Source organism: Thalia democratica, chromosome 8 (assembly GCF_965202585.1).
Source record: "Thalia democratica chromosome 8, ktThaDemo2.hap1.1, whole genome shotgun sequence".
NCBI classification, from domain to species: Eukaryota; Metazoa; Chordata; class Thaliacea; order Salpida; family Salpidae; genus Thalia; species Thalia democratica.
In genome coordinates, this window is record NC_139172.1 from 20,500,218 (window position 1) to 20,523,781 (window position 23,564).

The window sequence follows — 23,564 nt, forward strand, 5'->3', positions numbered from 1 at the left end:
CTTCTTAAGCTTAATCTAAACTACATTTGTAACTAAGTTTTTGTTTTTCTATCTTAAAAATATTTTTACGATTTTTTTTAGTTAAGTTAATAAACAAAAAAGTCAAAAATTTCAAATGCAATTTTTTTTACTATTGAAGCCATGATAATAACTAAAAATTACCAAATCACTTTTACACCATGTTCAAAATTTTAAAAAACTTCCCATATACTTAGAAAAACAAAAACGATTTTTTTTAAACTACATAGGCACAATAATGACATATATCTTTGTAACTTTTTGATATCCTTAAAAACCAACCAAGCAATAAAAACAAAAACGAAAAATCATAGTTTTTCTTAATTAAAAATGTACATATCAAGGTTTGAAACCATCTGTTAAAAAAAGTGATGTGCTTTAAAAAAGTTTGTAAAGTTGTGCATAGATATATGTGAGTGTTTTTTTTTTTATTTTTGATAAAAACTGAGTTTACTCAGTAACTATATTAAGCAATGAGTCGCTCATAGCAGTAGATGGTCGACTGTTGCTAGCGATGGAGTTCCTTCTTGTGTTTTCTCGAACAGTTTGTTTGACTTCGAAAGTTCTCAGTGTTATACCAAAAATGTCTTCATGGTAACGTCCATCAAACTAAAAATTTAGGTTGTTAGAAAAGTGATTATTGCTAAGTTTGTTTTAAGAAGAGGTAAACATAAGTTTAAATACAATTAACCTTTATTTTTGGTTTAGTAAATACTTTCATAATGTATTGAAAAATATAAGATATAAAAAAATCAGTTTTTGAAAGATGCTAGTTAACTTTAATTTGTATGTGTAAAAATGTGCATGTTTTTTATTGATTACAATTATATACTAATAGTTTTCTGTAGGGTTAAAAGTTGTACTTGCATTTATTAAGTATGAACCTTTTTTTTCGTTTAAAAATTACTTTTCTATTTAATTTTAATTAACTTTGACATAAACATAAAATTTTACATGTTCTAAGGCCAAATAAAGCTTACTAAATTTGAAGTAGACTCTTACTTTTTATTTTTAATAGATAAATTAAAATTGATGGTAACCTTCATTTTTGTAACATAGTTATCAGCTTCTAGCTTGTTCATTTTTCCATGAGTTACAAGAACTTTTTTCAGCGCGTCACTAACTCCATTAGCCATTTTAACATCTCCACAAACGTAAAAATGACCATTTTGTTCAACTATTTTTTCTACAACAAAACTCGCAATTTCATTTTCAATGATGTCTTGTACATATTTCTGAAACAAAATCATACATTTCTTAGTTATATAATAAAAGGTAAAACTAAAATAGAATATATATAAACTTTTAACAAGCACAACAATTTTTTTTGAACAAAAAAACTTTTTTTATTTGCTTTACTCAATATTTTATTGCATGAACTTTCATAATCTCACAATAAACTTTGTATATGTTTAAAACTATATAAAACAAATTACTTTTTTGAACTTATTGTCTCTAGAGTAAGCGGTGTACGCGTGTGAAAGAGCTTTGCTCCTCAAGCACTCTTCAACTTCTTCCTTGTAAATATGATCTTGTTCGGAATACCTACAGCCGAACAACAGTGCCATCGTAGAGTTACCTGTTATGAAAATGAATTGCTAGCTAAAACATAGAATATTACAAGGTATTATTTAGTAGCATAATCCTTTAGAGTTGTTAACTCACGTATTTTGTCATGTGATCGCTGCTGCCAGAAGCTTCTGAAAGGAGCAATGCCAGTTCCTGGGCCGACCAAAATGCAGGGTTTTGTGCTATCTTTAGGAAGGTGGAAGGCCGGAGCTCTTAAATTATTTTTTAAATTTTATAAAGTAGTAGTTTTTAGTAACAATAAAGTTAATTGTTTATGTTTTTTTGTATCTATTGTTTTCAAATTAGAGTAAAAGCAGTAATACGTTATTTTTTTATATTCTTTTAGTTCGTGGTTTTTGATTCAAGTTTTACTATTTATTTAAGTAGATTTCTGTAAACATAAAAAAAGGAAAAAATATTCAAGTTTGCACAAAGATGAGTACCTTCTGATGAAACAAGCGACATCTTCATCTCGGTCAATAACATTCAAATAATTTGAACAAACTCCTTCTCTTGGTTCGCCTTGTCCCCCTTTTATAAGTTAATCACGTATGAATAAAAATAGATACCATTATAATGTATATTATGTTATGTAAAAAAGGTATTTTAGTTGAAAAAAGTTAGTTTAATTTAATAAATAAAATGTATGTTATATAGTATATACAATAAAAAACAATTTTTTTTTATTTATACCTTACGTCTTCTTATACAAACGAATTTACTAAAATTAAGTCCTGTCTCAGAAAAGTTTTAGAATAATAAATGGCTAAAAGTAAAAGAACTATTATCAGAAAATTATTTCCCGACAAAGCCTTTTGATGAACAAATACAACAAATAAACTATACTCAATCTGACTTAATTAAAAACGAAGATCCCCCACAAAATCAACACTCATAACAATACCATGTGTAAAAAAGACATCTAAAAATCTTCTAGATACACCACGAAAATTTTCGAAGACACTGGGGTAGAAATACGTGTTGTGTATAAAACAGAAAAAAAAGGAAAATATTTGTTGCTAAATAATTTAATTGATCGTGTATATGAAAAATGCTTGGTCTATAAATTCACGTGTCCAGGCAATCTGAACAATCAGTATATTGGTAAGACTGAATGACAACTTTTCGTAAGAATAAAGGAGCATATAACTCCAAATAACAGTGCAGTTTTTAAACACATTGAGAACTGTCCATATTGCAAAAATTGTAAGATTATTATAACAGTTTTGAAGTTATTAAAGTTTATCATTCTTCTAAAAAAAATTATCTACAGAAGCTCTTTTAATTAAAAGACTTAAACCAATTTATACAATCAACTTGGTCCTGATAAACGATCATGAGTTATTAAAAACATTTTTAAATAGTCCGTTATGTTTTTTGAATATTTTTTTATTTTAAAAATCCGTTTTGTGCTAATTACTTGTTTAGACTAAAACTTATACTTTTTATTAAATCTTATTCTGTTTATCTTGTTTCAGTTATTTTTGAGAGTATAAAGTTGCTTTTGATAAGGGAATAAGTAATTCCTAAAGCTTGCTTAAATTTAAATAAATTCTAATGATGAAAAAAGTTTATTGTTTTGCATTAAGATGGTGCCTTTAAACCTTTAAAGGATTTCCAATACAATACTAGTACCTTTGTTTTTTTTCGTATGTTTGTGCTTATTTAATTATAGAAAAAGTTGTCAGTTTCTTATTGATAAAATTCAAAAGTAACAGCTTACCATGAGTGTTATACTTGACAACTGATACCGTTGCGTGAACTTCGCCAGGATGAACTTGTATCGAAGAAGAAATAGAGTAATATCTGACTTGCAACAGCGGTAGTTGAGTGAACAGCAGTGGTATCGTCACTTTAATTGAAGGAAACTCTTTCAGAACCGTGACAAGGTTCGGAACTTTTATTATGCACCATTCGTCATATATTGTACTATCCTGTTGTAATAAAGATAAAATGTTTCAATATTAACGCAACAAAGCTTTGACTTTTTAATCATTGAATAATTAGTTTAATTCTTTTGTTAATAATTAATCGAAAACATTGTTTTAAATAGTAAACTTTTTTTTATACTTGTGATATAAAATGCTGCACAAATTTACTGTCTGAATTTTGACATTTTTGTATAAATTTGAAGCAACTTTCCCATCTTTTTTTTAAATAAATAGTAGTTATATATATAAATTAAACTTAATGTTTGTTAATAGAGATAAAGAACTCAAATACTTTATGTTTTAAGTTATTGTTTGTTTTGCTTTTAAAACATAACTTAGTTATAAAGTTATTTTACTAACTATATAAAAAAACCCATATAAAGCCGATTTGTAATTATAACTTACTAATAAATAAACATCAAAAATTTTACCTGACTGAGCTCAATAAGTTTATTTTTCTCTGTTGTATCGGTGGTATTTTGAGAAAATACTTCAAGCAGCCTTTGAGATGGTGGAGAACAAATGTCTAAATATCTCGACAACGCAACTCTCAAGCTACATGAAGGGAGTCTTTTCAGTTTCTCCCATTTTTTCGTTTCAGCTGTAACAGAAAAACCATTTGTTCTTAAAAAGAAAAAAAAAGCTTATAAAAGATACTTGTACAAAATATAGCATTGGATTTATAAAATTGTGTTATACTTTTCTAATACAAATTTTTAATTTCAAGCTAATAACTATTTTCTACAATAGTTTTTCACCGTTACTTCATAAGGTTAATAAATTATAATTTGTAGTCAGTTTGTGGTTTAAACCACAACCAAAAGTACTAACAATAAATTATTTATAAAAAGTCTTACAATCTACAAAAAGCTATAAAAATTATATTAAACTCAATAACCCATTGGAGTTTTTTTGATTTTAAGGTATTCTATTTCAATTAGAGTTTTATCATCTGGCACATCTCCAAGCAAGTCGATGATTTCTAATGAAGCATAAATAAATTGATAATAAACACAATTAAATTGAGTTTGTTAACTTAAATTTGTAATCGTTTCAAACAGTTTTTGTTTGTTAAACAAATAAGTAACGAATTAATGTTTATTAATATTGAAATAAAAAACTATCATAATATAACTTACGGCTTTGCAAAAAAATTGTGAACGTTTTTAATGTTTATAACTAAGAACTAAAACATGAATATATTACACTTATTCGAAAAATTTATTAAAAATTAAGATTTAAAAGGCTTTTAGAAGCCTCTAATTTTACTAAATTATTGTAACAAAAAAAAAACAAGCTCATTAAAAAACAACTGATGCAAATACTGTGCTAAGTTTTGGATTTTAACTATCTTTTGTTTTACTTTTTTATGTTTTTAGAAACATTTTGTAAAAATATAAAACCAGAAACAACTTTTTATAGTTTAATTTAATGTAAGTTTTTACAATTTACATAAAACTTCATTTCTATGACATTTTTATTGTATATACAATATATTTTCCTACCGTTGAAAAAAATGTAAAACTAACACGAACAACAAGTCGAATGTCTTTACTTGAAACAGTTGTTTTAAAAACAACTTCTTTTTAAACATTTTATTCGAAAATTAATAAGTAGAAGCTTTTTGCTAAGTATTTCCGTTGGTTATTAAAGATTTCAATTATAACATAATAAGAACGATTTACGGATTATAAAATGAGACAGAATAAGTTTAAAGTTGTTTTAGTTTTAAGAACATAAGAGACAATTATTAAGCGAAGCTTATAACTTAGTAAACTTTGTTGTACATAAAAAATTACCTTGCACAATTTTAGAATTGTTTTTTGGATAAACGCCCAAATGATCACCAGGCTCATAATCTAAAGATTTTTCACTTTGCTCCTTTAGCTTGACTAAAATAGTCGATCGTCTAACAAAATTAATATTTTATTATACCTTACACTTAACTGAGATATTTTGTTTTGTTTTGTGAATTTTTTCTATCGTAAAATAATTACAAGTTTTTAACTTGTATAGAACTTATTTGTTTAAAAAATGTTGACTGGAGTTTAGAATTCGTTAGTATTTTTATAGATTTAATATAAATTTAGTTTGAGTAGTGTTTGATTATATAAATACATTAATAGATTACATTAAGTACGACAATTAAAATACAATGTATTCAAATACCCTGAATTAGGAGATTGTAAATTTGTCCGGTCCTTAAGTCTGCAAGACATTACTTTCTTCTTATGAAGTTTTGAAAGGGCTGTAATTATTTTTTCATAATGTTAATTAAAAGTTATTTTATTAACGTAGAAACGAAAAAAGTTTAATAAAGTACTAATAGTAAGATAAAACTTTTATAATATTCTTTTAACTAACCTAACTAATTTCTCTAACTTATCTCAAGTATTAAGCCAAGAAAAAAGTATTTCAACAGTAATATAAGAGTGACGATAAAAATTTTAAACATAAGCCAGGAGCTAACCAAAATTTAAAGTTATGTCTAAAGCTCTACTTCTAGTTATTTAAAATACAACAAACTAATAATAAAAGGCAGTGCCTCAATAACCATAAACATTTTTAAAAGATAAAATTTGACTAATAAAGTCAAAATTAATTATTTCCATAAAATGTTTTGACTCTAAGTTAAGTACCTTCTTGTAGCTTAGACGTCGAAAAAATACCTAGTAAAAATATTACATGAAAATAATTATTAAACAAGAGGCATTGTAAAAATTAAAAAAAAAAATTTGTGTTACTAGTTTAGATAAGTGTTTTGATGTCTGCAAAATTTAAAATAAGTAAAAAACACTGAGGAGCTGAAACTAAAAACAAACTTATTAAAAAAAGTAGTTTTGTTAGATAATATAGTTGTGTGACATAACACTAAAAAATTAGAATTGTTCATAAATAAGACATTTAAAAAAATGTTTGGTGCAATAGTTATTAGTCTTCTTTTGCTACAATAGTAAATATTTAGACACACGATAAAATGATATATTTTCGAGTTTGGTATGTGTGGGATGAAGCATGTGTTATTTAAAAGTTAGCTAGTTTTAAATAATAAATTTCAAACTGAAGATATCAGTAAATATAACTAACAATTTGTATGATTCTGAAAAATTTATTTTTAAACTATAGCTGTCTTACTTTAGAAAATATTGTTAGTTTTTATTTATAATTGATTTTATTACTACCCATTAGTTTTTTAATGACTATGATTTACAACAAGTAAATAGAAAAAATAATTGAATTTTGATTAAATTAAACTATTGTAATTAATTTTTAAACATTTTTAATATTAAAACTTTAGACGTTTAAAATTTTATATTATTCACCTGAAACATAATCTTCAAGGCCGATCGTAGAGACGGTCCTTATTTTATGTCTTTTTTCGTCGTACGAATCGTCTTCAAAATCATCTATGTAGATCTTTGAGTTATCCACGCAAAACTCTTGACACGCTGACTACAAATAGCAAAAATGTTTGAAAACTGTATAATATAACACTTAAGAATATAAATAAATTTAATTATATTATATATGCATAGTTTAAGCATAAATAATTTTAATATGAAGCTGAAATAATTTCAAGGCTAACATTGAACACGCTTTTGGACCACTTTCTGAAGCTCTCAGCTTGTCCGGAAAGCTCGTCTCCCTCGCCAACTTCGAGCATGCGTTCGGCTCCCAGTTCACCGAACAGTGTGTCGACCGCGTGGGCGAAAGCGCAGAAGTGCGGGTAGGCACGCGAACCCAGACCAAACACGGAAAATCTGGGTTAGTAGTAAGTGTTTGTTTTTGAAATAAAAAACTGAATTGAACACACAATTAAAAGAAATTGGTACTTGTTTTTAACTGTTGTTTTTTAAATTTTTTTCTAGCTTTAATTTAAAATTACGATATGTTATTTTTTTAGAAAACAATTTTTTTTGTCTATATAATAATAAATATTTAATTCAAATACCTTTAATTTAAATTAACTATTGCATAATCTTAGTTTAATTATTTATATAGTTATTTTATGTACGTACATACTGCATACACGTATGTATATGATGCTCATGTTTACTACGCATCTAATTTTTAATTTGAATTACGTAAAAACTTAGTATCTAGTATAAAAAATTACAGGTTTTTAGAAAATTATATTAAAGCTAAAAAACACAAATGTTTTTAATTATGCTAACAAGACTTTATAGGTTCTTCCTTCAAAAAACATAACAATAGAAAAGCTTTAAAGTTAATTAAGTTAAAAAAATGAATTCCTTTTTCTTAACAAAAAATATATACTTTAAAACTATCTATTTGTTTACATCAAATAAAACATGTTTTAAAATTATTTTCATTAAGGCATAAGTTTATATTAGTACTATTTAAAATTTAATTAAGTATTAGCATTATTCGTATTATTTTAAATACTTTAAAAAATTTTATATGCATCTATAAAACAAGTCAAACATGCTTTTAACTTAGTTTTTACAATTTAAAGTATTACAAAAATCATTATAAGCACTTAATACGTACCTTACATTAGCAAGATGACCGACAAAAGCGGTTGTCTTCGATTTTCCGAAAGACAAGTTTAACGTAGAAGCTCGTTTTACTATCGGTTTTGCAGTTGCCACGCAATGAAACTTGCTAGCTTTTTGTTGATGGTTTTCTTTTCCACTGACAAATTTGAACTTGGTTTAATAAATACTAAAATTAACCCAGTGTTTATGATATAAATAAAACTTTAGTTTAGGGTCAAAAAAGTCTCTATTTTAACATACTTTAGAATTATTCAAACACTTAAAAAGGTACTAAAATAAAATATTGTACACAAATGATTTGATTTATGTTTAGTCTAATTAGATTAAGTTACCTGTACATTGAGTTCATTTCTGAAAGATTTTTTGCGAATTCCTAAAATAAAGATAAAAGTATTAAGTCGATTATTAAATGATGGAGAAAAAGGTTCATTCTGTTCTGTAACAAAATATATGAATTTGTTTTATAAATGACCGCTAGGAGACATTATAAGATTATTAAATAACTTTTTAAAAACTAAAAATATGTATTTAACATAATCTTATAAGTATCAATAAACTTTAATTGTTCTTTTCACACTAAATCGTGTTTTGAATGAAATACATTTGAAAAAACATTGAAAACTTTTACAAAAATCAGTAAGCAATAAAGTCTATAATACCTCTCCATTTTCAGGTGGATCACCGTTTCCGAAAGTGCTTGTAACGACGAGTACCAGTGACTCGTATTCAAGATTTCGTACGTCATAATCTTCCATTGCAATAATCTAAAAAAACCAATTCAGATGTTTATGTGCGTTTTTTCTAGTATTTAAATAGTGTTTAATACAAGCATGTTCAGTTTTTTAGACGTTTTATTTTTATAGATCTTTGTATTTAGATGAAAAGTTATAGCTGACATAAAAATAAAAGTACATATGTATTCTATCAGTTTGTGTTAATAGCGATTTTACTTACAAATAAATAATTTTTTGTTAGCGTCTTTTTTAAATACTTTCCTTTAAACTATAAAAAACTAAGAGTATTTCAAAAGACCTAAAAAAATAACTTTTTAAACATATTTTGTACTATAATTACTTATTATATTCAAAATTCAAGTAAGTCTACAACAAAGAAATACTTGAAGAGTTTGATTCAAGGAAATATTTTATATGTAAAAAAATAGAAACAAAAATCATGAAAACAACAAAATTGAGGCTTATTACCACCTATTAATAAGTACTAAGATACATAAAACTCAATATAAAGTACTTTACTAAAGTTAAAAACAAGTCATTTTTAAAAAATTTACACAACCTTTCCATCAAAAGCATGGTCGAATAATTGCTTTAGCATTTTAGAAAATTCAAATGACTTTCCTGTTTCTGTAGCATACAAAATAGTAGCTCTAATCCTCTTTGACATTGCTGTTTTCATGAAGTTTGATGTCATCATTACTGATCTGTTACAATGTTTAAAATGTCAAACTTTAGTATATGTTACAACTTTATAAGTTTTAAGCTTACTTGCGCTTAACGACAAATTAAAAAAAAAAGACCTTAAAAAGTTTCACTATTAACTAATAACATTTTTTATTTGATATTTAAGACAAATACAACTCAAAAAATTGCTTCAATCAGTTTTTAAGATGTAACAGGTAAACAAAGTGTAACAGAGAACGGTAAACCATAATGAAAATAGCCAATGACTAATCTAATTTTATAATTTAAAAAACATTTCTATAAAAAACATATGCTTTGATATTTTGAGATAAAATAAAAAAGTATTTTAAATTACTTTAAACAATTATGGCATTTTTTAAGTTTAAACTTCATTTTGAAATCTGTCAACTAAACATTCATAATGATAAAAGAGTTACTGTATAAACGCATAAAATTTATAAGTATTTGAAACACAACATTATTATTTAAATGAGTAAAATATACAAAGAAAAAATAAGTTAAGTTATAAACGTTTAAAAAAACAAAAGAAAAAATTACCTTGCTAGTTCTTTGAATCCTATTTTTCGTTTAGTCTTCAATTTTTCAACATTCTTAAATTTATAAGAACGCCAGGGATTAGGCTGTTTATTAATGTTATGTTAGTTAAACTTTCATTTAATTCAAAAGGAAAAAATTTATAGAAAAGAAAATTCAAAATTTGAATTACTTAGTTATCTTTAACCTACTAATGTTTTTTAAAAGCAAGTAAAATATTATTTACAAGATTTATAAGAAAACTACTTACAAAAATTTTGTAATAAAAACTAACAACTATTTTTAAATGCTTAAAATGATACGAATTCGTAAAGATTGATAAATTTTTAATTTCAAAATCAAAACAAAAGTTTAGGTAAACATACAAGCGTTAGTAATAATTTTATTTTATCTAACCATTCAATAATCATGCGTTAAAATGAAAAACTTATGCTTTTTCATTTGAAGTCAGCTTAAATCAAATGAATTTGTGGAATTACGAGCTTTTTTATATCAAAACAGAACTTTACTCAATTTTTCTAATTATACAGAAATGTAAAAAATATATATTATAGTTTTTGCAAAATGTTGTTGCACAGTAGAAAATAACTTTAAATGCTAAGGCTGAATGTTAAATAAATGAACTTAAAACATTATAGAATTTTTTTTATTACCGACTTAGTAATACATAGACAAATAAAAAGTTTAATAAAAAAATCAACACCAGTTGCAAATTCCACAAACTAATTTTTTCAACTAAACCTGATACAAGCAAGCGGGGTTTATGACGTAGTTGAAGAACTCCTGATGAAATACCGGACAAGCTGAACCAGAAATGGGCGGGACCAGCCACACCCAGTCTGCCGGACACCCGCCACGAACTTTCAACTCGTTGTGAAAAAACTTCATAAACGATTCAGAAGCGACGTGGTGGTCCATTATTGTCACATTTTGAGACTAGTGAAAGTTGATAAAAAAAAGTTGAATAACAAATTTTAAACACTACTTTGAAAACTTAGCTCTATTCGTTAAGCTGCATAATTGATATTTTATCAAATTTTTCGAGTGTCGATTTATTAAAAAAGGTAAAAGTTTAACATGTTGTGTTCAATATTTTCTTCAGCATTTACTTACGATATAAAGCGCATGAAAAAATATTTTTTACCCTTTTGATAAATCTATCGTTTTACAAAGTATTGCAAAAAATCAAAAACACCTGAAAGCTGTATAGAATGGCAACGTTCATCTCAAGGAGAGCGGTATCTTTCCACAGCGAAGAGGTCCTCTTCGTGTCAAGTCCAATTCCCTCCGCTATTTGCTGTGTATTAAGTCGTGTGAAAGTATGAAAACCAAAATAAAAACAAAGTTGATTACGTTAAAACAAAAAATAAAATGACAGAATTTTTCCCCTTTAATTTTTATTATTATTAACAACAAAATTATCACAATAGTTATATACAACTAAAGTTATTTTTGAATAAGTTTTTAGTATCTTTGAGAATAGTTTAAAAGCCAATGTACGGTTAGTTTTTATAGTTCTTAACTAATGGAGAACAATTAAATTTCACTGTATTTTGAATAACAACAATAACACGCAGATTTTACTAGAACTTTCGTTTACTAGTAGTGTAAACGGCTTCAATATATTTACTTATGTAGTTTTACAACAATTCATAATTGATTTTTGTATTGGACCTTCAAAATGCAAAACAAAAATTAAAATGACTATAAATTAACAATTGCGATACTGTTCTGTTTTATTTAATTAAAAATTATAAAAACAAGTGATACAAAACAAAGCGGAAATTTACTGAAGTCAAAAAACGAACTTTTTGTAATCTGTTATATTTTAGGTGAGGCAATGTCAAAAAAACACAATAACTTGATTTGTTTCAGTGTATTTTTAATATTAGTTTTACGTGCTTCATACAACATATCTAGGAAGTTTATATACTCTAGGACTTGAACTTTGCCCATGAACTTATCATAAACTAATGAAAAAGTGTCAGATAACCAAAATTTTAAACCAGTATTTGAAATGTTTTGTAAGAGTTTAAAGATAGATTAAGACAAGAAATCTTGTAGAAACTAAACTTTGTTCTAAGCAAACTACTAAAATTACAAAACCGCAAACAAATTTCTGTTAAACAATAAACTTTATTGAACTTTAAGAGAAGAATATTCATATGTCGACATCTTGTGCACATTAAATTAAATCATTATTATTTTTTGCTTAGATTTTTGTAATGATAAAAAGTATATCTTAAAATTATAGCTATAAACATGAGCATGGCAAAACTACAACTTAAAAATAATAAAATTAACTTTAAAACTTATTTGGAAGTATTAGCAAGAACGAAAAACAAATACAGTTTGAAAAATGGATTTAAACTATGTGATGCGGAAAAATAGAATTTTGAAATGTTTAAAAACGGAATCTTTAAGCAAAAAGAACAATTTATAAAGTGGCTGTTTGCATAACCAAAAACAATTTGTTTAAAAACTGTGTTAACAATGTTGTTGAATGTTGTTTAAAATGTTCTTCTTATGCTAGAATTACATAATACCTACTTTAAAATAAGTTTGTTGTTGCACTTATAAGTTTTTCATTGAATAAAAAACCTTGCTGAGCGAAGCGTTTAGAGCAGTGAAACAGCTGTTTAAGGCAAAAGAATTTTGTTATACTATAACCTTATATAACTATATATATATATAATTATTTCAATTTCGATAAAGTATATATTTTTCTTTTACTTAAGTGAAGAATATATATTATAGTATTTTGTTTGCTTTAGATTTTTATGATGATAAAATATTTTAATTTTATAACTGTTATATTTTGAAACAATTGTTAGAAATATTTTTATTAACCATTTATTTTTTGCTTGCTGAGTACAATGTAAATTAGCTTTGAATTTATTTTATTTTGTACCCAGAACTTTAAAAAACTTTTTTCTTTAAACTGTCTTTAACAGCCATTAATTTTATATTTAAGTTTTAAAAAGTAGAAAGTATACATTCAGAAAAAAAACACGATTCAGTTAGTTTTTCTACTTCATAATTTTTCACACTTTAAAAATTTTGATTATTTTTGTTCAGCTATTACTATAAAAACAAAATGCTTCAAGATTAAGTAATTACCAAAAAGGCTTTTTAACAAATCAGTTTATGGTAGAACTTACTGGTAGCAAATCGTATCTGGCTTCGTCACACAAGTCCCTGCCAATCTCGGTTCCCATAAACCAACCGTTGAACGGCGCAGCGCAAAATTCGATACCACCGATATTCAGCATGATGTTGCTCACACCAGGAACAGCGTACCATTTGAGGTCGAGCTCTTCAAAACATTTGTAGCTGCAAATGTACTTTACATGAATTTATAAAGTAAAATTACAAGACAAGTTTGAACGAGTTAGCTTTAAGATTTTTTTTGGTACTTTCAAGTGAATTTGGCTTACGCAGATTAAGTAGCTAAGCGTATCAACTTTTCCTGTTAGATTTAAGTTGATGTTTTATTTTAAAATAAACTAATTTTATAACCAAACGGTTTTGCTGGAATGACAAAAGTATAGCATACATTTTGCAAATATAATACTGCTATTTTCTTTTTTTTTTAAAGTTCTGAAAATTCAAACATTTTAGAAATATACACATTTTTAAAAACCTTTATTTTAAAAAACAGGTGTTAAATGTTTATATTTTAGTACTATGTTATCTTTTTATAATAATTACTATAACTAAATACTTTTTATTGACAATTAAAAACAATTGATTAAAATAACGCAAAAGCTAGACTAAAGTACGGTTAAAAGAGTGTAATTAGATGCAACGGTGTAACGGTTAAAAAATATTGAAAAAACTTATAAAGTAAGTTCTTGAACTTCAAAACATATTTAAAGGTTAATCATAAAGTTGAATGAAAAAAACTTTAATTTTAATTAAAAACATGCATTTAGGATTAGGGTGTTCATAAAAGTTTTTGATATTTAGGATTAAACTTAATTTAATAATTCATACTCTTATAAACACGAGCCTTTACTGGCTAAAATATTTTTCGAGCTGCCTTTGAAATAAAACTTTTCTTAGTTTATATGTCACCCATGTTTTTTCCTATGTTTATTAATAAACCTTACTATTTTATAATACTATAAATTTTTGTCTATTGTGTTTATATGTACTTAAAATTTACTTGAAGTTTAAAAGTATTTTATAGACTTTTTTACTCTATCTGCAATGGCTAATTAAAAGTACTACAATAATCCTTATTTATTACTTTAAACAACTTTGTAAGTTATCTTACCAGTTTCTGCAATAGTATAGTTTATTGTAATTTCAATATAAGTGTTTCACACGTTAACAACTGTTGTTCTTTTTTTGTCTAAAAAATCAACAAAGTTATTAAACGTTGATCAGAAATATTTTTCGATAGACTAAGTATATTCGTCAAATAACAACTATTTGAATCCAAAGGAATCCATTAAAAACTTGCAAGTCTTAAACAAAGCACACCACATGACGTAACTAAGCTTAGTCACATTTGCAATGTCTTTTAAAAGATTTGGCAGACAGAATAAATGCTGTTGTAAGACCACTGATGATTAGCGTTATTTTCTAATATTACACTGTGTACAGAATAAAACACACTAAATGTAACAATAATGAATTTTTAATAGCTAAACTTTAAAACAACAACGATTTAGTATGTTGTAATTTAAATAAAACCTACATGTTTTTCCAATGTCAATGAACAAAAAAAAATTCAAAAAAGAAGGTCGGATACTTAGCTCACAGAACTATTTAAACTTAAGTAAAGTATTAGCTTAAAATTTATAAGTTTTAGACAAAAACCTTTAAAGAACTAGAAAGTTCTTAAAACAAACCATACTAAATTAGCTATTTTGAACATAATTACACCATAAAGAGTTTATTTAAAGAATAAAAAAGACTCTAGATTAAATATATTTTTACATAAACGCATCAAAACTCTATTGTACAAAAAAAAATATTTTGAATTCTAAAGTTAAGTAAAATTATACTAACTCGGGATGGGTTATTTTCACTTCGAGAACAAGCTCTTCCGGAACGTCGTAAACATCCGGGTCTTCCCCGTTCGCTTGCAAAATCCATGGCAACACGTCAAACCTGCCACCTTTACCCTTCCAACCGAGCTTCTCACATATCTGTTGCAATGTATAAAATAAAAAAAATAATTAAAGAATGTCTATTTGTTCTCATGAAAACCTTAGCATAGCAAAAAAACAACTAATAGTTTTTATTTGGTTTAACTTGTTTTTTTAAAACTGTTCAACACTTTTTTATTGTAGTTAAGCTTCATTAACAAAAAAATGTAAATCTTAGTTTATAATAAAGTTTTGTTTATAATTTATTTGCTAGATATCAATAAAATAGAGTCACAAAAAACTTTTACATTTCTTAAAGAAAGATGTTTTATTTAAACTTTTAAACTTAGAACAAGTTTAATATTTTTGTTTTACACTATTTTTCATCCAATTGAAGTCTGAATTCTAAATATCTAATTTCAAATAAGTTTCTTAGAAATTTAAAATTGTTTAGTTTAAAATAGACTTTAGTTAGGGTGTCTATTTGGACTTACTTTCAAAATCCGTTTTATGCTTTTTACAAAGTTAGAACAGTATTCAAATTCTGTATTTTTATAACACGCGTAAACTTCACTCTTTTCTTACTTTTTGTAATGGTTTTAGCGTTACAACTTGAACATTAAAATCATAAGTATACAACTCTTCCCTTTGGTAAAAAATCAATTTAGTTAAAAATTAAGCGTACAACAGATTTTTATCCTTTTTGTTCGCAACTGAAGAGATTGTTAAAACACCTGTGTGAACTCCAAGTTTACTGGATCGCCAATGATGCTGTCATCGTCCTGTCTGTACGCCGCATACCTGATTATCTGGTTGTTCCAAACTCTGAACTCCTTTGAAACGTCGCCGTCTTTACGAGGGGGAAAGAATGTGATGGCAGATCTGTTTTGTTCGACAGATGTTAAACTTTTAAAATAAAACTATATAGTTCAGTTTCTATATGCTCTTTAAGAATTAGGTCAAAAGTGTTCAACGTTAACATTCAAGAAAATTTTATACAAACATTTATGTGTTTTATTTTAAGCCCAACTGCTAAATAAAACACCTCGAAAATTGTAGTAATTAGAAGGTTTTTTTTTAAATTAAATATTTGTAACAACTTTTTAAAAACAAATAACTTACAGTTAGTAATATTTCATACTAAATTGTAATCAGTTGTATTAAAATAGTAGTAAGTTTGTATTTCTTTTATTTATTACGATGACAATTTTATTTAAGTTGTAATCTATGTTTATACTTGTAGACATTCGTTTAATTAAAAAAAAAAATTCTTTAAACTATTTTACCTTTAAAATAAAATTGAAAGAATAAATCCAGCTTGATAAACTCTTAGTAGTTAACTTGTACTTCATAAATATATTAGTTACCATTATAATCTTATTAGTTAGACCCTCCGAATTTTTCATTTATTTTAAGTTTGTTGATAGATATGGCTAAAAAAGTTTTTAAAAAACTGAAATATGGATTTTTCTATTATTTATTGTTTTTTTCTTTAGGTATAAATTAAAGTTTTTTTTTTTTATAGACTTATAAACTGAACTTTCTACTCGATTTTTTATTTTTTGAATTTCATGTTATTTTTAGATATAAATGGCTTCTTAAAATTTTCATAACAATTGGAGTTGTATTAATTTAAAAAATCACGTTAAATCAAGTAGAATTTAAAAAAAAGATTTTTCAGTTATTTATAATTTCAGTTTTAAATTATCTTTGTACGATTTGGCTATTTTTTCATAATTTTAAGTAGTTGCTCAAAATCTTTGAGAATTTTTTTTTATGTTTTAAACATCCTTTTTATATCAGAGTTTGAACGTGTAAAATCAGCTTGAAAATTTTTAATTTAAAAGGTTTAACTTTTAAATATATAACGGAATTTTAAAAATATATAACATTTGTTTATGTTCCAATCTCAATTAACTTTTCTTTCTGAATTTGTTGAAATTTAACGATTAACAACTGTTTATTAACAAAACTTGTTTATAATTTAAACATTTGCAGAACCATAAAGAAAAAGTCAATATTTACAACTTATCAGAAACTTTTGTTTTTTTTCATTTTTTTTTATTAATAAACATACTTAATAAAACCGTTACTGGTTTGTTTTTTTAACGTGTTTCTATCTCAACACTTTATGTTTTTTATAACGTACTGTTAAATAATTGAAAAAAAATATATAAACTTCTACAAAGCAGATGTGTTTACTTTCTGTAGACGCTGATAAGTTTAATTGCTGATGCATTTACATAAAAATACTTTTGTAGCATTTATCCTTGTTTTTACAGAAAAAACTAATTTTGAAGAACGTTACATAACTAAATATACAGCGTAATAAGACGTTAAATCCTAGAGATTCAAACACTATGTATAAACATTGAAACAGTATATCATTATAATGTTTGCTTTAAGCTTTATAAGTTGTTTATGCAACTTTATAGCACCGTTTTAACTACACCCTATATTAATATAAATTGGTTTTACGTAAATATAATGTGTACATTTGATATTAGTTAGCAAACAAGATATATTTTTAAGCAAATATAGGTAGTTTTTTGTGTACACAATTAAATTTAAAACAACTAATTAAACTGTTTCCTATAACAGCCTTTAGATAATAACTTTTGTTACCATGGTAGTTTAACATTATCTCAAAACAAGTTATTTAATATAACTGATTGTAAATAAAAAATGTTATTTTTCTGTAATATTGATATTTGTTTTACGTGCTATAACAGTGTTTTACTTATTTTACACCTGTGACTTAAAACTTAAAATAAAGTGATCTTTATAAATTTATACAACCTTTATCGCTTGCACGCTATAACTTCCGTTCGAATACACATTTCTCTTAGTTGGGAACGGGTCAAAATTTCACGAAGACAAAATTGCACGAGGGGACTAAATTACACTAAGACAAAAATGTATGAGAGAGAAAAGAAAAAATAAAAAAAAAACAGAATAGAAAATTTTAGATAAATTAATAAAAAACAAAAAGAAAATAAAAGTTACTGACCGAGCTTAAAAGTTAGGGGTAAAAGTGATAGTAAAATAAAAAAAAACAATAAAGAACAAAAATTCAATCTAATTAAAGAAATTAAAAACATTCAACCCGTGCAAAAAAAGTTATTGTAAGGGTTAAGGGTAACAGTGATAGCAAAAAAAAAAAAAAGATTATTAATAAAAAAAAATAAGTTACCAACCGAGGGTAAGGGTTAGGAGTAACAGTGATAGCTAAAAAAAAACTAAATTAAATTTTTTAAAAAAATCAAACCGTTCAAAAATATTTCCGTGTAAAATTGTCTGCTCGTGCAAAAGTTTCTTCGTACAATTTTATCTTAGTGCAATTTTGTACGCTCGTGCAAATTTGACAGCTACCCCTCTTAGTTATTTCAGAAAACAAACATTGAAAATAAAAATACAATTTTAGGTGTTCAGATGTTTTCTTAGACAGCATTATTGATGTTATTCACGACGTAATCAAATTATATAGTTGTTGCATATAGTTGCATACATATAGTTGAATACTTGCTCTTAGAAAAACTTGTCAAAAAGCTTTATAAAACTCGAAGTTATTTTACTTAGTTTTTTTTTTTGCAATTTATCTAATTGACAAAATAAAAGAAATTAAGAATTGATTTTAAAATAAGCTTACTTGTAAAAAATATGTTAGATAAAAAAGTTCTTTTCTTAAAAGTTTCTAGATATTAACTTTACTTCATATCTAAAATTTAATTTTCATTATTAAGTTTAAATTTAACTTTAATTTCAAAAATAGATGATAATCAGTTTACTATAAACGTGTATTCAATTGAAGATATGTTTAAACTAAATTACTTATATACAAACTTAGTTCAATTAAGTAAAAATATGAATTTGATTAAAAAAACATTAATACAGTTTTCTTATAAATAAAAATTTATGTGAAGTTTATGAGTTTTTAAATTGTATCTATTAATCAAAAAATTTAAGCAAGACCAGGTTTTATACAAGTCTATGACGTGAATATTTGTTACTAATTACTGTAAATTTCTTGTAAATATCTTCGCTATGCGTCATTGTGTTTTGAATATCAAAATTAAAGTTTCAAAATAAATACCCTATATTTTAAATAACTGACCTAATGTTTCCTTTGTTAGTACCAAATTTTAGGTGGTTACAGAGAGCTTGATACATTTCCTGCGTTGTTGTTACTTGTCGGCAATCAAAAACCTGTTTTTTATGTTTTATATATTTGAAAAGATCATGTTGTTAAACTAAAACAAAGTTAAGCTATTTTTTATCGTTTATTATTGATAATTTAAAGTAAGAGTTGTTATTCTGCAAACTATAAAATAAGTGTACTTATACTGTTGAAAATGGTTTTAAACTTTAATAGTAAGCTACAAATATTTAATATTTTTCTAACAGTAAAAAATAAAGTTTACGAAAGCTTCTGAAAACTAAAAAAATTATGGAAGTAAAGTATAAATTTATAGACAACTTTGAAAGCTTAAAATAAGTCTTGTCAACTTCATTATTATGCTAACAAAACTTATGAATCTGAGTAACAATTTAATTAGAATTAAGTTTTTCAGAAAATTTTTACTGGTATACGTTTATTTAACTAGTTTAATGTTGAAAATTGTACTTTTAGAAAATATCTAAAACAGATAAATAAAAAAGGATTAATTTTAAATATTTTTTTTGTAAAAAAGCTTAAACATTAAAATGCTATGTAAAGAAAAACTTTTATTGCCGTATAAGTAATTTAGTAATTAATAATGAAAAATGGCTAAATAGTGTTAAAATTAGTTTTAATAGTCTTTTAAAATTTCTTGAAATTCAAAACTAGTCTGTTGATAAAAAAAAAAAACATTTATAAATTTATTTAACAACATTCATATTTATTTCTGTTCAGTCAAGTGTGATAGTTTTAGTTTCTTTCATATAAATTAAAATCATCTCATTTTTTTTAGTTTGCTTTACCTGCGAAACGGTTAATAACTTGTTTAGTATTTTATGTAATTTTCACGAGTTTAATATAAAAACGACAGTAATAGCATTATACTTTTGCCTAAACTATAACATTTAAAAGCTGATATATAAAAGTTAAAAAATTAAATTTAATAACAAAAACATTAAGTTTTAACTATTTTTGTAACTGATTAGATTTTATTTTTCAAGCTTCGATACATATAGTAACCCATTCAACAAAAGTTATTTAGAAAAGTTATGATTTACAATAATTTTCAAACTTGCAGTTTGTTCCACTGCTGTCGTCCAATGCACCTCGGAGCATTTCTCCAAGCCATTTTAGCCCCGAAGTTGAGCTCATTGTATGTGAGCTCGTAAGTTCCAGTGAGGTCAATTGATTTCATGACTTCTTTTAAACGATTCTGGTGTGCTTCAGATCCCGACCTAAGTTGCCAAGAAACAAAAGTCAAAGTTGATTTTAGTTTCCGTTATGTTATATTTACGTATTCAGTTGTTTTCAAGCTTATCTTTTTAGTTTTATCAACTTTATTGTTTTTGATGAGAATGTATGCTCTCCTTAGTGCTTATTTTATAAAGAAAAGCCTCTTCGTCAAAAAGACAAATTGATGTCTAAATATAGATACATTTTTGAGTAGTGTTTTTACCCAAAACAGTAAATACAAAATGTGAAAACAAGTTAAATCAATAAATCATAATAATTTTTTAGAAAGTTATCGAAGTTTAATACAAGTTGATTGAAATTAAACTAAAAATTGTGTCTGATAAATAGTACTTTTTTTAATTAGATCACTACTAAACAATTATAACAACTTTAAAAAAATACTTTCTCAGTTTGTTTAAACAAATAAGTAAATTCAAATCTGAATTTATAATTCTTATTAAACATTAGTTGTGTAAAAAACTTAACAAATCACTAGATTTTTTTTACTGAAGTAAAAATTAGCTGGAAATCTTGAAACTTTACAATTTTAATATAAATAAACTTTAAATGAAAGCTTTATAGTTTTTTTTTGGAAGTTTAAGAGTGTAGAAAGAATAGTATACACACTTCCTAGGTAAAAAGTAAAACTTAAAACTGCATGTTGTATTTATTTTCAAAATTTTTAGTTTTTATTTTAATACTTTCTGCTACCTTTTCGTGGATTCGTAATACTGTTCTAAAAATCCCTTAGCAAGTCTTCTGACATCACCAGCTGTTTGCTTGTCTTTCGATGGGTCACACGTCATATTTGGTGGGTTCATTAAACTTCCACGACATTCGTTTAATGAGCATATGTTCACCTTTTTTGGTAAAAATAAAGTTATATTAAATTTGTTAAAACATTCTTTAACTGTAGTACTTGTTAAGTTAAAAAAAAGCTTTAATAAGCTTTGAAACGTTGTACTAAAAACTTGATTAAACGCACTTTATTATTAAATATATACTTGATGAAAGTTTCAATATTTGCTTTCTATAACATTAGTAGAAAGCATTTTTACTTAGAATTTTTCGCTGTTGTTGTTACTCTAAAAATTTTTAACGTCTAATAACTAGATTTTAAATCAACTTTAAATAATTTAGTTCTTATACTCATGTTCATTAATTTATAGTGCATTAAGATTAGCTAAAATAAAATAAAACCAGTACTGCAAAGCCGGTAATCGAGTTTATGCTTAATTATACATTGTTGGTTTAACTGTTTTCGTTTTTCATTTTATAGAAAAAGAAAATAAACTTCAGTGTACTAATTTTAAAAAAGATTTGAGTAGTTTTGCTAAATCATTCTGTCAAAGGTATAAATAGTATTGAATAATTTATGTTTTATTTTGATGGTAATAATTTATTAATTTAGAGCAAAAAATTGTAGTGCGCTAATGTTTTGATTTAGATTTCCGAAGTTAAAAGCCTTATTATAACTTTTAATTTTTATATAACATAACTTATTGTCATCTTTTTAGTTTAAAGTAGTCGAAATCAATGTTTTAATACTAAACTGCTATTAATTTTTGAGTTTTACAGAAAAAAGTTCAAAAAAAAAATTCTAACACAAATTAAAGTTTAACATACTTGATGATTTATTTACTACAGCTAACAATATAAACTTTAACTGTCCAGTTTAGAACTTTCGGCTCTTTTTATTTCGAAATGAAAAAACAATTACTAAGGAAAATAAAAATTTCAAAGTTAGTTAAATAAATTGTGGAAACAATAAACTGAAAAACCTATAAGTTCTAAGACAACTGTTTTTATAGTTTTCTTTTTTTTAAATCTCCTGTACATTTGTCTTTCCTAACGCATTGAAAGCCTTTTTTGAGTTGAAAAAGCTTCAAGATATCAAAAACGATCAAAAACTTTTTAAATGATTTAAAAGAATAATATTTCATTTTTTTAAATAAAATGACAAGCATTTTGTAACTAAAAACCAACTTAATACTATTTTTTTTACTTATGAAATTGATAAGAAAAACTTCGTTATAGCTTATGATCAAACCTACTAATAGAAAAAAAACAGTTAAAAATAATGGTTTTTTATTCAGATAATAAATCTTAGTGCAAATTTTTAAGTGTTAAAATAATTTTTTGTGTTAATTATAAAGTTTTATTGTAATTTAAAAGTACAACAGTATTTATAAAACAACTTTATAAATCTTTTCAAAATTCTATATATATGCTTACTGATTCTGCTTTTTCATGAAGAGTTTCTTTGTGTTTCGATCCTGACTCATAGTTTTGTAACAAAGTAGAACTAGAAGGTTTCAGATTTTCTTTTTTTTCGTTTAAAACGGTGTTCTTTTCTCTGTTGAAAATAGCTTGTGATTCAAAATATATAAACTAAACTTATCGTTTTTACTCTCAAAAAAAAAAAAAACTTGTTTATGTTTTTTATAACTTATAATAAATATGTTACTTATCTTAAATATACAATAAAGACTATCTTTGAAATTTAACTTATTAAGGAGCTAGTTATAATAATATAAAAAAAAATAATTTAATTATACGCTATTCGAACTCTGACTTCACTTTTATTAGTTTTTTTAATTTCAAGCGTTTGCTTTATATCAAATAAACATTTGCTAAATTAAAGCTTAGTTTTATAAAACAACATGTACAATAAAAGGCATAACTTTAAAATAAAACATTTATATTTAGTTTTCCTGAATTGTTTTCTTCAATTAAAATTGGAAATAGTGAGTCAAGTTAATCCCGGCTGAATAAACAAACTAACTTTCAGTTTAATAATTTGTCATCTTTAATGAAGCAACTTTGGTAAGTAGACTGTTTATGTGAAAGTAGTGTTTTTCAAAATTTAGTTTTATTTGAAAATTCATTTAATTTATAAGACGTTGGTACGGTATACATATATTTTCCATTAAAAGAAAAATAACTTTTTTTATATAAATGCTTTTAAGCATAGACTGAATTTTACACTAAAAAGTTTTAAAAGTAGAAAAGTACATTTTAAATAAAATTGAAAACTACAAAACGTTGAATGCACTTAATTA

The 23,564-nt window shown here is 25.0% G+C and overlaps 1 protein-coding gene across 1 annotated transcript in view; it reads right to left on the bottom strand.

Moving 5' to 3' along the window:
- Window positions 1-435: 435 nt before the first annotated feature.
- LOC145842980 (nitric oxide synthase 1-like) overlaps window positions 436-23,564 on the bottom strand; it is a 28,908-nt gene continuing 5,779 nt past the window's right edge. The window contains exons 4-28 of the mRNA XM_082950452.1: window positions 22,738-22,858; window positions 21,214-21,362; window positions 20,342-20,504; window positions 19,225-19,316; window positions 15,845-15,992; window positions 15,031-15,170; window positions 13,173-13,344; window positions 11,207-11,308; window positions 10,753-10,947; window positions 10,015-10,097; window positions 9,332-9,476; window positions 8,698-8,802; window positions 8,371-8,411; window positions 8,031-8,174; window positions 7,105-7,279; window positions 6,842-6,971; window positions 5,688-5,766; window positions 5,318-5,427; window positions 3,950-4,119; window positions 3,311-3,521; window positions 2,031-2,118; window positions 1,684-1,799; window positions 1,455-1,597; window positions 1,059-1,253; window positions 436-627 (exon numbers count right to left, since the gene is read on the bottom strand). Of these exons, the coding sequence (XP_082806578.1) occupies window positions 469-627; window positions 1,059-1,253; window positions 1,455-1,597; window positions 1,684-1,799; window positions 2,031-2,118; window positions 3,311-3,521; window positions 3,950-4,119; window positions 5,318-5,427; window positions 5,688-5,766; window positions 6,842-6,971; window positions 7,105-7,279; window positions 8,031-8,174; window positions 8,371-8,411; window positions 8,698-8,802; window positions 9,332-9,476; window positions 10,015-10,097; window positions 10,753-10,947; window positions 11,207-11,308; window positions 13,173-13,344; window positions 15,031-15,170; window positions 15,845-15,992; window positions 19,225-19,316; window positions 20,342-20,504; window positions 21,214-21,362; window positions 22,738-22,858 (3,376 nt within the window). The 3' untranslated portion in view covers window positions 436-468. The remainder of the gene's footprint in view (window positions 628-1,058; window positions 1,254-1,454; window positions 1,598-1,683; window positions 1,800-2,030; window positions 2,119-3,310; window positions 3,522-3,949; window positions 4,120-5,317; window positions 5,428-5,687; window positions 5,767-6,841; window positions 6,972-7,104; window positions 7,280-8,030; window positions 8,175-8,370; window positions 8,412-8,697; window positions 8,803-9,331; window positions 9,477-10,014; window positions 10,098-10,752; window positions 10,948-11,206; window positions 11,309-13,172; window positions 13,345-15,030; window positions 15,171-15,844; window positions 15,993-19,224; window positions 19,317-20,341; window positions 20,505-21,213; window positions 21,363-22,737; window positions 22,859-23,564) is intronic.